Source organism: Anas platyrhynchos, chromosome 16 (genome assembly GCF_047663525.1).
Source record: "Anas platyrhynchos isolate ZD024472 breed Pekin duck chromosome 16, IASCAAS_PekinDuck_T2T, whole genome shotgun sequence".
Lineage (NCBI taxonomy): Eukaryota > Metazoa > Chordata > Aves > Anseriformes > Anatidae > Anas > Anas platyrhynchos.
Genome location: NC_092602.1, coordinates 4,604,710 through 4,619,538, shown reverse-complemented (window position 1 = coordinate 4,619,538; position 14,829 = coordinate 4,604,710). Strand labels below are relative to the sequence as shown.

The 14,829-nt window shown below is 53.8% G+C and overlaps 1 protein-coding gene across 4 annotated transcripts in view; it reads right to left on the bottom strand.

The window, feature by feature from the left end:
• The window catches only part of RTN4R (reticulon 4 receptor), a 74,005-nt gene extending 59,496 nt beyond the window's left edge, over window positions 1-14,509 (bottom strand). For 2 of the 4 annotated variants that reach the window (XM_072024385.1, XM_005016250.6), the window contains exon 1: window positions 13,853-14,509. Coding sequence is in view for 1 of the 4 variants with exons in the window: in XM_027469987.3 (XP_027325788.1) it covers window positions 13,853-13,874 (22 nt within the window). In the remaining 3 variants the exon portion in view is untranslated. The remainder of the gene's footprint in view (window positions 1-13,852) is intronic. The other 2 variants (XM_072024387.1, XM_027469987.3) reach the window with 2 other exon arrangements.
• Window positions 14,510-14,829: the final 320 nt, after the last annotated feature.

The following is a 14,829-nucleotide window of genomic DNA, read 5'->3' as shown; positions in this document are numbered from 1 at the left end:
TCTGGTGATGTCCCCTCCTTGCAGGATGCAGGCAGCAGGGCTGTCTCACAGCCTCAGCTCTCTGCCACCTTGGCCAGCAGCAGGAGAGCCTGCAGGCTGGCATTGCTGGATGTTTTCTTGAAAATATAAATACTTGGCCCCTGCTGGGACCTTCCGTGGCCTTTCAGCAGGACCTCGAGGGAGGCAGCTCCGTAGGACTCTCCTGCTAGTGAAACACTCTCCTCCTACGCTTCTCAGCATGTTGCCATCTGGCTGTTGCACTACAGGGAACAGCCGAGCTACCGTCCCCGTGCCACTTGTCACTGTGCTATCGCCTGTGTACTGGAGCCTCCAAAACCACCAGGTCCAAACCACCAGGTCCAAACCACCAGGTCAGGCAGGGCTTTGCCAGCTTGCCCCCACACACACCCTGCCCCTGCAGCAGGCAGCAGTGCAGACCAGGAGCCCAACAGAGCCTGTCATCAGCCTGTATTCAGCATAGCCATAACGATTTCTGTTCTGCATCTCTGATTTTTCTGTCTCTTTAGGGTGCCAAGCAAGCTGCGGACCCTTCCCCCGCACGTGATGAACGGTGGGCTCATCCCAGGAACATTTTCACCCCTGTCCCATGACAGAAATGAAGGCAGCCTTCCCTGCATCACTTTCCAGGACCTGCTCACTTCTCCAAACACACGTGTTCTGTTCACACAGCTCAGTATGCGTGTGCGTATGCATCCAGGCACACACACACTCTCTAATGGACACCTTGGTCTTACAACTATGCATCCAGCCTCACAATCCAGAAGGGCCTGGAGGGCCACTGCAAGGCAGCACAAGGCTGCGCTTGGCACAAACACCCCATCTTGCCCATCACCTCTCCCTTCCCAAGCATGAGAGGTGCGGGGGAATGCAGCAGAGGGAGCTGTGGATCACGCAAACTGCTCAGGCAGGCTGAGCCAAAGCTTGGCCAAGGCCCTCTCACAGGAGCTGTCGGGGTGCACTTGCAAACACTGCTCATCTCCTTTGCCTCCGTGTCAGTTTTGACACTCACAACAAGGCGCAATTTTCCTTACCGTGTCATTTAGCTTCCATCATGTTGAGAGATTCCTGTGCCTTCATCGTCTCCAATTATCACTTCCCACCTCTGCCGGTGCCAAGTGTCAGGCTCCTTCCTTTAATTCACAGGATTCTCAGTTTTACAGAGAGCAGTAAATGCCTGAGCTGCTCCAGCCTGGCACACAGGGAGAGCTCATATGTCTTCTTTAGCAGTCCAGCACTGCGTTCCCCAAGCTCAGGGCAACAGGACTGTCAGAATGTCCCATCTCCTCCCCTGGGGACATTCACCATGCACCTGGTCTCATCTGAACCCTGGGGATGCGGGGACAAGCAGAGGTGACTACTGTCCCCCTCCTCTCCAGATAGCAGGACAGCAACATGCTGACGTGGGTGTATCAGGAGGGGCTCGTGCTGCAGCCACACATCGAGGCAGTGGGGGGCCACTGGCCCATGGCCTCTGTGTGTCATGGGCTAAATGATCCATCTGACAGCAGGTCGCCAGCAGAGCTGGACCTTGTGTCCCCTGCCCCACACTCTGCTCACTGGCCTGTGCCTTGCCTGCATTGCAGCAGACAGCAGCAGGTGCCCAAGCGTATCTACGCCCATCTCCCACCAGCACAACGAGCAGAAAAAAAAAAAAATACCCTCAAAAAAAAAATACCCTCACCACTGCTTTTTGTTTTAGGAGTTCTGGCATCAGTGCTTCCTCCTAACTGAGAATGGGGCTTTACAAGTAGGAAACAGGGCACAAAGGTCTGTGGCGAGGGGGTCATACTCAGATGAACATCCGCAAAGCCTTCATTTTAGGAATACAGGAACAAGATAAAAAGGCTCAGAAACCAAAGCTGACATAGCGCAGACATGTCCATCTCAGCTGCAGCAAGAGGAGGGAAGAAGGTCTGCACAGGGAAATGAGCCCACAACATGCAGAGAGCTGCCTTAGTGGGCACCTGCTCTGTGTTTGCTGGAGAACACGTGCAGAAGGCAGGCACCAAATACATCAGGGGATTGGGATGCCCCTCCAGCACCGAAGGCAGAGAGCAGCAGCACAGGGAGCGCTGAGGAGCCCCAGCTCCTCCCAGGGTTTGCCAGCCCTGCAACCCACCACACAACCCCACAGCCAACATTTCACATCGGTGGCCAGGCTGGAGCTGGCAATATATGCTCTGTGGGATGCACATGACAATAAAAACATGCCAGGTGCACCTGGGTGAGAGAGGTGAGCCCAGCCCTAATACCCGTGCAAACACACCGACCTGCCACCAACTCACACGTGCTGTGACAGCAGCACACCCTGCTCTCACCTCCTCCCAGAAAGAGAAAATCCCCCATGCATGTGATATGAGCGTGCCAAGCAACTTGTTCACCCCCTTCCCACAAAGGCCAGAGGTACAGGTTCCTCTTCTCCATCAGTCCAAGGTGGGCATGGGTCAGGAACTCCTGCACTCCCCGTATTTATGGGAGGTCCTCAGAAAAATTTATCCAAGGTCCTCAGGAAATGACCAAGTGAACTGCTTTGAGGAAGACTGTGTTCCCTGAAGCCCAGCTGGCCACCCAGAAGCTTAGGATTAATTGTAAGCCTAGCAAAACACTAGGAAAGCCAAAAATAAATACAGAGAAAGAAAAGCATTTCACACTGGAAAGCCATGGCCAAGTAAAGTCAGTCTCTTCTGGGCTGATTCCCAGGAGGCAGCTCAGATTCATTTATTCTGCCACTCATATAAATGTCTCTCTTTGGCTGAGCTGCTCCCTTGGTGCTTTCTTCCAACCTAGGAGAACAAGGGCCCGTTATTCAGACCCAGAGCCGCTTGTCGAGGAGGAAAGCAGAGCCCCAGCAGCACCCCCAGCCCCAGCCTCTTCCTGTTTGCACACCGGAGAGGATGCAGCCTCAGTAAAGCCAGATAGTGACTGCTGACCTGGGGCTGCCGTTTAAATAGCCACTGCCCAATTTCCAGGCACTGCATTTCAGTCAGAGCACAGTGAGCTCTAGGCAACAAACAGCATGCCACACGAGGAAAGGTTCATGTTATAATGACCAGAAGAGATGGTTCATCCTGTGGGTAACACTGCACCCAAAGATATTACCCCTTCCAGTGTTAGGTGCAAGCCACAGGGCTTTGGCCAGGCTCTGAAGGCTCACTTCATTACACAATGTCAGAAACTGAGGCTTGAAAATGACACCTCAAAGCCTGTGAGAGCTGACACCACCCCGACAGGCTTGACTGACAGAATCCCTTTGCTCTTTACTAATGTTGTTTCACCCAGTGGCCCTAAAATTCATTTAAATGGAACTAGCCAAGCAAGGGATTCAGTCTCCATGGGTGGGGAAGAGTGGTGTGGCCCCAGTGCCTTGCCAGAGCTCTGGGTGCTTGGGCAGGGAACGTCCCACACCACGGGCAGGCTGCCTTCCCCACAGCAAAATGGGCTACTTTGCAGACCTTTATGTGTCCCAGGACCAGGTCTGCAGGGGAATGTTAGCCAAAGGAGCAAAAGAAAACCAAGAGGCAAGGCAGATGTTCAACATCAGAAGTCAGGCGATGCCCTCCTGCCTGCTGGCAGCTCCCATCTCCTGCAGCAGGTGACACACAGGCAGCCAACGGGTGTCAAAATCCTGCATGCCCAGCCCAGGAGCAGCCCTGTCCCAGGCTGAGGTGATGGCAAAGCTCAGCCTGTTCCCGATCCTCCTTCTGGCACCCCCCCACCGTGGGGTGGTGGTAGTGGAGAGCAGGTCCCAGCAGGCAGCACCCAGCTCCCCCGTGGCACAGCGCTCTGCCACCATCCATCGCCAGCACTCGGGACCGTGAGCTGCTGTAATTACCATTATTAATTCTCCCCTCCCTTCAGGATGTATTAGCTGCAAATTGAGAAACGGGGGAGGGAGGAAGGGAGGGAGCGACAGGAGTCCCTGGACTTGATAAATCAGCTGCTGGCGGAGAAGCGATGCCTGCACCTTGGTGCGCGCACGGCGCAGCCCCAGCCCGCAGCCCAGTGCCTCCCCCCAGCTGGCTCCCACCCCACCCAGGGCCCCAGCTCCAGCCCTGCTCGCTGAAGCAGACCCTCATTAGACAGGGCAGAGGGATTTGGCTGCTCTCAATTAACACCACGTTTGCCCTGAGCGAGCCGAACGTTGCCTGCAGAGGCATGCAGGAACAGAAACAAAGGTGTCGAAGGCAGTCGGTACGACGCGCTCAGAAGGCACTGAGGGGCTTGTGTTTGCGTCACACCACTCTGTGGAAAAGTCCTGAATTCAAACCGGATCTGTTAAGCTATCCCAAACCTCATGTGGTTTCACCTTCGCCCAAATTAAAGCCAGGTTGGATGAAGATGACTGGGAACAGAATTAAACAAATTAATGATACGAGTGCCTGCACGGACCTGAAGCAATTGCCCTTGGTGGTGGCCAAGGTCTAGTGGTTCCACAGAGGTCCCAGCCCCACTGCCAGCAGTCAGAGGAAGCTGTCCCACCTGAGGTTATGGAAAGAAGGCTGCCAAACCTCTCTCAGACTGAGGGGCCCTGAAGACCCTTGCCAGCCCCCAGGACAGCCATTTCCAAAGCATCTCAAACCTGGTGCACCCCACAACTTGCAGAGTGCATCTGGTGACGTCCAGGGCTTCAGCCCCTCACAAGCACAAGGCAGCCATAGGATATGACTGGAAGAGCAGAGTGAGCCCCTGTGCTGACATTTGGAGACCTCACTGCTGAGAGTAGAAATGGCCTGAAAGAACAAAGGGGAAAGTCCCCACCTGTCTGAAGCCTGCTGGTTCTGCAGCGAGGCTGCTGACCTGTGGCTGCACTCGCTCGGTGGAGGAGGCGAGAGTGCCTTGCAATATAACCAGAGAGGTTTCATGTCACTCCAGACAAACAGCTCCACAGCACGCTCCAGACCAGGACTTGAATGTTCTTATGCAGCACAAAGGGAGGCGGGGAGCAGTAAGTAAAAGCCCGCTTCACATTACCCTCCTGACAAAACAGGCCGCTGTCAAATTGTTTGGAGACTGTGAACGACAAGAGCATTCACAGCGCACAGACTAATGCCTTTCCTCTGAAGGGAAAGGGACAGACAGCCCTCTAGTGTAAAGCCAATGCTAACCATGTTTGTACAAGCATGGGAAACGTCAAGCATCAATCACGGCCAGCCCCGTGCCGGACACGCACGCTTGGGAAGGAACCTGTGCCAGGGAGGGGGCTTTGCTCCCCATCACTGCTTCTTCCATCACCCCTAAAAGCAGGATGCTGCCATGGAGATGTGCTGCTGGCTTTCAAGCGATCATTTTGCTCTGCAGACAATGTTAACAAACTATGCATTTGTTATTATGATTTCAAAAGACACCTTCTGACAGAGGAGCCTTCATAGCCTGACACCAGCACTTGCAAAAGGCTTCTGAAATCCTGGCTTGCGTGGCAGCCGATGGCATGTCTCTGACAAAGCCCCCTGTGGTGCCTGGAAGCAAAGAAAACTGGATCTTGGGCCTCCAAAGATTTTTCCTTTCCTCCCCCTCCTCCCATCTATTTAAGAGTCAGGCTGGGTTCGCATCTTTACTGCGCACGTTGCTGTGTTATGCGCGCGGTGTATTGTACGTGGCTCTGATCATCACTCACGGCCTTAAGAAAGACGCACAATTAAAATCAATATTTAAAGTCATCAAACAAGCACACACAAATTTTAACAGCCACACAATTCACTCTGACATAACGACGCAGGGTGCAGAGTCGAGAGCTGTGCTGGAGTGCCGAGAGCACAGTTCTGCCCACAGTCTTCAAAATTTAATGAAAACACACCATTTTTAAGCACTTTCCCAAATCCAGCTCACAAAATCTGTCACTTTGATGTGAATGGTCCCAGTCTTAGCCTAATCAGTCACTTTTACTTTCTCTTTAGTAGCTAAAGACGCAAATGAACTCCCAGCAAACTGCACAGCTCCAGGAGAAGAATTTAGCAGCCAGATGGTTCCTGCAAAAGATTTGTTCTTAACAACAACAAAAAAAAAAGTTAACTAGTTTCCCCAATGAGCAGCACACGGGAGAGGATCTGACACATCAGTAAGCAATTCTGAGCTGCTATCTCAGAGCATCACTTCTACTGTATTAGTGCCCTGTCTTCCTAGACCATCATGTAAATTATAATTATTACTAATAACCGATCAGTTAGTACACATCCATGCTAGGCACTATAATTATCCTGTGCACTCAGGAAAGGAAAGAAAGCATCAAATTTGAATGCAAACATTCCTTAGTTTCCAAAGGAAGGTGTAACACAAAGAGATGAAAGAAACCACAATTGTTAAAAAGGCATCAAAATTCAAAGAGCCATCCGAGGGAAGGTCGAATTCCACCGAGATGGAGCAAAGCTGTGACTGGCTGGAAACTGCCATTCAGGCGGTGAACCTCACTACACTGGTGTGATGTGTTTGCTTTCTCTTTTTTTTTATCTCCATGTGGAATGATAGCTGTAGATGGGTATCAAAACATAGCTAACAATAAAGATACTCCAGACTTTCGTGGAGACCTCTGTAGATAACGTACAGAAACACGCAGTGCAAGGCAGTTTTTCTGCAAGGAAGCAAACAGCAAAACAAGGATCATTTAGCAAAAGGACTCTGACCATCTAAGGATGGTGGTGGTGGAAGGAAGAAGGGATCCCATGTCAAGGGTTGGTTTCTTCTTAGCTGTCTGTGCTGGAATTTGGGCAGAAGCAAGGGGAACCAACCAGCAGAGGGGAGGCCTGGGGGCTGTGGTGCTTCCCAAGATGAATATGAGCAAATGGTGGCTCTAATGGTGAATACAGCAACTACATCCCGGGCTGTGTCAATGGGTGTGTGGACAGCAGAGTGAGGGCAGTTATTGTCCCACTCTGTTCAGGATTGGGGAGCTGCAGCTTGAACCCTGTGTCCAGCTGTGGGCTGCTGAGCCCAAACAGACATGGAGAAACCAAAGTGATCCAGTGGAGAGTTACGTAGGTGGTCAGGAGCCTACAGCACACATCCTGCAAGGTCAGGTAGAGGGAGTCAAGGTGGCTGAGTCAGGCAAAGAGGATGTGAAGGGATAATCATAAAGTGGCCTACAACTACTGAGGAAGCAGTAATGTTGGAGCTGAACACTCCCTTGTGAGGCCAGGTGACACAGCAAGGAGCCGTAGCCAAGAACTGCAGTTTGGGAGATTCAGTTTGGACATCAGGAAAAGCTTCTTAATCCACTCCTGCACTGGGAAAGGCCAGAAAGCCTCTGTTGTTGGAGATTTCAAAGACTCAGGTAGGGAAAGACCCCGCTGACTGAAGCTGCCACTGGTGACAGCCGTGCTCAGAAGGGGAGGCTGTGCTACAAGTGCCAGAGAGCCCTTCCCACCAGCACCTCCAGGGCTGTGGGGTTTGTCCTCAGAGAGGTTACTGCCACTGCACAACATCCAGGAAAGGTTTCCAGCAAACACTGGGTTTGAGGTCTATAGGGAGGACTGGCAGCAGACATGGTGCTATCTAGTCCCCATTGCTAGACAAGATCAACAACGTGTGCCTACACGAGGTGAGAAAATACCATTTTTGCTTTATACCAGAAAACAGTGCAGCAGCCTGGAGGACTTGAGTGCTGCCCAGTCTGAGAGGGAGGCACTGCCAGCTCCAGAAAATGGGAAATTGCACTATTTTTTTTTTTCTTTTGTTCTCTACTGCATAAAACCGGATGGAGTAACAGAGGGTATTGTTGCATTTTTGAGGCTTTTAGCAAATGAAATCTGAGAAATTGCTTTAACTAACATTGGTGTGGGAGACCATGCTGGGAGAGCTGTAAATAGTTCATAAAAAATACCTCCGAGTGCTCCACCTCCAAAATGCAGCCAGAAAAGTGGACACATCTGAGACCAAAATGTCAGGAAATGCCTTCTGTCTTGCCCAGACTGTGACCCCACTCTCAGCTCCTTCTTGGTATCAATTTAGAGGACTTATAAAAAAAGATGGAGAGCAACTCTTTGCTCAATCAGATAACAACAGGACAAGGGGAATGGTTTTAAACTCAAAACAGGAAGATTTAGATTAGAGGTTAGGAGGAAGTTCTTCCCTCAGAGGGTGGTGAGGCACTGGAACAGGTTGCCCAGAGAGATTGTGGATGCCCCATCCCTGGAGGTGTTCAAGACCAGGTTAGATGAGGTCCTGGGCAACCTGATCTAGTGGGTGGCATCCCTGCCTATGGCAAGGGGTTGGAACTGGGTGATCTTTGCGTTCCCTTCTAACCTGAGCCATTCTGTTATTCTGTGATCAAGCTCCATGCCTTCTCCTGACACCACAAGGACAACCACTCACTCCCATCAAGCATAGTCCCAGGCACTACATGCACCATCACTCCTGCTCTGACAGCTCCAGCACTGCCGTATCCAGTGACAAAGAAGTACCTTGACCATGCCAAAGGGACATGGGACATAGTCCTGATGCAGGCCGGGTGGAGAAGGGTTTGAGCAGCCTTAGCCCAAAAGATGAACAAGTCTGAGCTATGGGTGAGGAGAGGACAGCTCCATCCTTGGTGGTACTCAGAAGTTGACAGGACAAGCCCTTGAGCAACCTGATCAAGCTTTGACATTAGCTGTTGTAGGAGCAGGCTAATTAGAGACCTTCAGACACCTCTCCCAAAGTGTTCAACAAATTTTTTGAAAGAAAATCTCCTGTAAGCCCTGCCCTGCCTGACCCATGTAGAAAAGACCCTATCGCTGCTGGGGGGAAAGGCTGCAGCCGCTGCTTGCCAGTTTTCAGGCTGATGTCAGCCCCATACTGTTGAGCTCCCAAGAAACTATACTAAAAATCACAAGATGTAAGTATTTCCCTGCCTTCAAAATTCTCAATGTTTTGCACGTGCTTGTGTAATGATTTGGCTTTTCTTGACAAGCAGGAAGGCTGCAAAATAAAACTGAAGTACTTTTCTAATCCCTTGATTCCAGGAGCAGAGACCTAAGAGAGAGAGTAAATACCATAAAATCTGCTGGCGCTATTGTTCAGCTCCAAGCTGCAATGCAAAGGTTGTGGGGAAGGCAGCCCAGACCAGAGAGACAAACCTGCTGTTGATGCAGCAACACCCCTAAGGAGAACATCATCAGTCTTGTTGCCTGCCACTGTGTCACTGCTGAAGAAGCGACTGGCAACAGCACAGACCTGCACGTTTTAGCTCTGGGCTGACCTTTACGCACATTCTGGGTCCACTGGGAGATAACTCAGCATCACTCTCCCAGTGTTAGAGCTGGAAAAACAGAAACTAAATCACAGGAAAGCTGGCTGACCTGCTCAAGGATACAGGGAAGTCAAAAGCAGACTCCAGAAGCCCGGATTTCCAGGAGCTTTCTAAAGGTAAAATGAATAGGGACAAAACCCATGTACACCACATGCCGACGCTTTGTGCCTTAAACCCAGGTGGGACGTTTCTATGCATGCTGTGCACACACCAAATGAAATATCTGTCACTTTGATGCCACCCTGCTCTGAGTCCATGTATCATCCCTGTACACCCCCATCATGGATAATCAGCCACACAAAACCCATGCTGCTGCATGTCCCTGTCACCATAAGAAGACACCAGCGCAAGCTGAGGTGAGTTCGCACATTTTAGCAAAGTCAGTATGAATTGGCTTGGCATCTCTGTGCAAACATGGGAGGATCCACCCTTTGCTTCTTTTTGCTGACTGTGACTTTTCAGCACAATTGCCTCTCTTTTCCTTCAGTCTCTGGAAACCTCCAGGAGTTGCAACCATAAGCATGAAAGGGAAGGAGAGGTTGGGCTCTGCACATCGCAAGCTCCCTCCTCCCTCCCACACTTGTGTGTGTCTGTAACGTGTTTGCCCTGAAGCCCAGTTACTCACAAATCCCAGACAGATCCAAGTGACTCCAGGACACAGCACGGAGCTTTCATGTGGACAGGAAGGAGAAGCCTGAGTGCAATTCCCAGCCCTTGCAGGCACCATACTGTGATGCTGCCTCTTACGGCTCCTCTTTGCAGTGGCACAGGATACTCCTGCTCCACTGTACACGTCTCTTGGATAAATAAACCCCTTTACAAACATCAAAAGAAGCACTTGGCACTCAGAGATATGTCTTAATGAAGGTGACAGCAGCAGAAAGCATTGCAAATCCAAGGGGAAGAGAACGCACACCTAATTAGAGCATCTCCTTTCTTCTCCCTTCAGTTCCGCCTCCGGCTGGTTGTGCAGGGTGAATCCTGCACTCGGGCTGCAGCTTCAGCCTCTCCTCCAGGATGCACCACATGGCACAGCAGGGCTGAGGTACACAAGCAATGGGCACAGCAGCCACAGGAAGGCTCAGCACGGAGATTAGAGCTCAGCTCTTTGCAATCTTCCTTGTCCTGCTTTGTGCTCAGGCTCTGGCTCAACTGATTTTCCCTTTCCCTCCTCCTCTCCTTCAAGGCTCAGGGTGGAAAGGGGAGGAGGATGCTGTGCTGTTCAGGGCTCCCACAGCAGTATTACCATGCCTGCAGGGCGCGTGGCAGCAAGCCTGAGAGCTGGGCTCAGGAACATCCTTCCCCTTCCCTGCCCCTATTTTATTATCCCGTGCTGCTTCTGAGCCAGAAAAGGCGGAAAATTCACAGAGGTGCTGCTGGATTCACAGATTTTGCTTATTGTTTTCAAAGGCTAAATGGCTGAAATTATCATTGGTGTCAGTAGATGCTTACAGAGGAATGAGACCATCGTCGCTAGTGCACTGAAGTGTTATGGGAGACGTCTGTGGGGATGTGAATTGTGGACCCACACAGACCTCCAACCAGCTTCCAGCTCAATCGTGAGCCACCAGGCTGAGCATCTGGACACACAACCATTCCCATTGCCCCTTCTGAGCAGGTAGTAGGGCAGGTAGCAGACCAAAACAGAGGGAGGCACCTCGGTGGTGCAGCAAATTGCTCCCTTCTTCCCCATGCTCCTTCCCACTGCTGTCACCTTTGCACTTTATAAACAGTCTCCTGCACAGGTTCCCAGCAGGATTTTGCTCTGGTTATGCTCAAAGAATCTGAGCACAGGATGCAGGTCATTAATGAAGGACGTGGCTTGTAAGGACAGAACTGCCCTATTCCCTACGTTGGTGGTCAGCAGCTTGGGCACCTGCTGCCCACAAGTCACAGCAGTGGAGATGGCAGCCTAATTTACTTATTTTCTGGATCAGCTTTCTCTGGTGCTCTTAGAGGTCACAGAAAAACATCTTAGACATCACAAAAACAGTAGGGACACAACCACATCTGCACTGATACAACCCTGCCGCATGGAGCAACACAATGGCACCTCAGCCTTTTTGCCCCGATACTTCTCTTTAAAAAGCCTCTCCAAACTTGGATGGTCCCACAGAATATAGGACTCAGGTATTGTTCTGTCCAGTGGGGAATGGGGGACAAAGCTCCTTAAATAATCAGTATCCTTGATATGAATGAATATTGTACAGAAAGGAAACATGAAATAATACCCTGATGAATGGTGTCTTCTCTCAATAAAAAGAAAGCTGTTCTCACATCAGTGAATAGGTATTCTCTGAGTTTGGTGTAGGTTCTCATATTATAGGCTTTTATTTTTATAAGAAATTGTATAAAGAATAAGCATGGAAAAACCTCTTTCAATATAAATAAATTGTGTTAATAAAGCAGTAAGTGCTGAGAACACCAGGTGAAAGCTCTGCCTCTAACTGCCCCTGGTGGCTATTTCTGGCTTACAATGCACTTGAAGCATCCAGGCAGCCCACGGTGGGAAATGTAGTCCAGATGCCATAGGATGGTCATTCACCTAAACATAATCTTCCAAGGTTCACAAGGACTTTACAGTCACAACTCTCAGAAATCCAGGCAACCCAAGCAACTCAAAAACAACAGAGGGAAAAAAAAACTCAAACTCAAACCCAAACCCTCAAAGCCTTGTTCTATAAATAAAACCATTGTAACACAGTTTCTGTATTTCATTATCTTCAGTGTTTTTTTCACATTATGCTGGTAGCAGCCGGAAGCACAGGGAAAGTCACAGCGCAGAGGAAGGGCTGTGCTGCAGCAGGATCACAAACGGTGCGAGGCAGGAGGCTGTCCTGGGCACCCGTACCACACCCATCACCTGGGTACCGCTCTGCATGGCTGACAGCCTCCCTACAGCATCACGGCAGGCAATCAGCCCACACCCCCAGCTTGGTACTTCGTGCACGCTCACAAAACCACTGCGTGCAAATCTAACGGGTAACCCATACACCTATGGCACAGCGCATAGCAAATGGATGCTGAAATACCAGTATCCGCTAAGGGCCCACAGGAGAAGCCATCACTGCAGCCTGCCCCCAGGGTGTTTTCCAAACAGAAATAAATTGACAGTTTCAGAACTAAAAATGATTCCAATTATCCGAAAGAGATAGGGTGCCATTTGGATCAGCGCTTGGGGATATCCCTTGATCATCACAAATATATTAGCCAGACAGCCCTCAAAAAAAAATAAAAAAATCTATTTGTGTCAGTGATGGAAAAAGGAAGCAAGCTGAAGATGGCACACACGGGAAGAGACTCCACACAGCAAGAGGCTCTGCATGTCAAACACTCCCTTGTCCAGCAGCTTGGACAGCAGTGGAGCTCCTATGCGAGGCTGATCGCTCTAGTTAAAAAATTGCAACCCCTGGAGGACTGGCTTTCCAAAAGCACACCTGGCTGGCACACGCTTCTCCAAGCGGCCCGAGCCTGCAGAGTGAGAGCGTGTGCTCCTCCAGACATAGGTCTTTATTTCGGGTTCCGCCCGGAGAGACTGCGAATGGGCAAAGCCACGAGTGCACAGCGGGGCACCCCCAAGAGCAGCCGCAGCCCCCGGCTGCTGCTGCCGGCAGAGCTCCAGCCCCATCCGTCCACACCAGGAGGTGGAAGGGAAAAGCTGTCTCCAGGGCTGCCCGAGCAGATGAAAAAGGGCGATTTTCTGCGGGAGGAGGAGGTTCTGCCAGGTCTCTCCCCCCACCCCCCCGACGTGGGGTCCCCCCGCTGCACCCCGAGCTCCTCTCGCTAGTGGGCACCGAGCTGAGACGGAGCGGGGCGGGGGGGCCCTGAGGGAGGGGCCCTGCGCGCATCCCCGCCGAGCCCCGGTAATCGCCGTCCTCCGCCGCGGTGCCGGTGCTCCCGGAGCCTCCGCGAACTTCCCCGGCCGGAGGCACCCGCAGGAGGCCGGGGCCGGGGCTCAGCCTCCGCTGGAGGCTCGGGAGCGGAGCCTCGATCCTCACCGGCCGGGAGGGGAGCGGAGGGAAAGCCGGGCTGCCCCCGCCCTCCTCGCAGGCGCCGCGGTTCCGGCCACCTCCCCCAGCACGGGCTGTGCCCCTCTGGGAGGCAGCCTTGAGAGCGCAGGTCGCCGCTTCCCCCGGCCCGGCCTCCTTAACACTTTGCCTACCCCAACCTCGGGGGGAGCCTGGCCACCCCAGGGCCGGGCCGAGGCGGGGGGAGGAGGGGGGAGTCCGGAGCAGGGGGGACCTCAGCCCGTAGCCCCGCTCCGGGGATGGAGCCATCCCCCATCCAGCCCCGGTGTCCCCCATCCAGCCCCGGTCTCTCCTCCGCTCCCCCCGCCGCCTCTCCCCGGCCGGGCTCGGGCAGCGCTGCTAGGGGTAGAAGCGTCGCCGGGCCCCCGGGGTCCGGCCCCTCTCCCCCGCGGCGGGACCTGAACGCTCCGCCGAAGAAAGTTGCAAGGAGGGAAGTTCCCGGTGCGGTGCGAAGTTGGGGACGCGCCCGCCTCGCCCTTCACTGCCCTGCCACCCCCCCGGGGAACGGGGGAGCCCCGGCGGCGGGAGGGGAAGGGGAGGGGGGGGGGGGAGAGAAGGGAGGGGGACGAGGGGACGCACCTACCTTCAGCTATCGCCCTCTTCATCTTAGGGGTCGGGGAAGGCACGTCTGGAGGCGCAAAGTCGAGCGGCAGCCGGTACAATCCTTGCGAGAGCGGGGCAGATCCTCGTGCAAAAACTTCAGCCCGAGCGCGGAGCGGCGGCGCGCGGGGAGGGGGCTCTCCCTGTGCCGCTGCCCTCGCTCATCGGGGGAATGAGCAGCCCCCGAGCTGGAGTCAGCATCCAGGCGAGGCTCCCCCCTCCCTCCCTCCCTGCCTGCCTGCCTGCCTGCCTGCCTCCTCCCTCCGTCCTCCCTCCCGCCCGCCGCACGCACGGGGCCGGGGCTGCGGCGGATCCCGGGGAGGCAGAGCCGGCGGCGGCGGCGGTGGGGAGCGCGGAGCCTGCTGCACTGTATCCCGGGAGCGAGCGAGCGAGCGGGGCGCGGGGCTGGAGAGGCGATGAATGTTTTATGGGATCATGTGGTTTGACGTGAGAGGAATCAGCCTAGATCGGATTTACTGGCTGGAGGAGTGAGAGGGAGGACGGGGGAGACGGGCACGGGATGGAGGGAGGGGCCGCGCCGGGGGCAGCCGGAGCGCGCAGGGCCCCGCTCCGACGGCGGCGGCGGCGGCTCCGCCACGGGTGCCCGCGATGCGCGGCCGCGGACCGGGCAGGGCGACCGGCGGCTCATTCCTGGAGGAGAGGTGCCCCCTAAAGGAGGCCGCGGATAGGGCCGGTCGGGAGGATAGGGCCGGCCCGCTGCCCCCCTTCCCGGAGCTTCCCCCCCTCGCCGCCCGCAGGCAGCCTCCGGAGCGGCGCTGGGAGCCGCCCGCAGCCGGCTCGGCTCGGCTCGGCTCGGTTCGCACTGAAGGCTCGTGGCAGGAGGAGCCCCGGCTGCTGGAAGCCCCGGCGGGGGCTTTTTTCCGCAGCTTGGCTTCGCTCTGGGGAGGCTCCAAGAGACGGCGAAAACCGCAGCGCCCGCACCCGCTGCGCTGCAGGGCC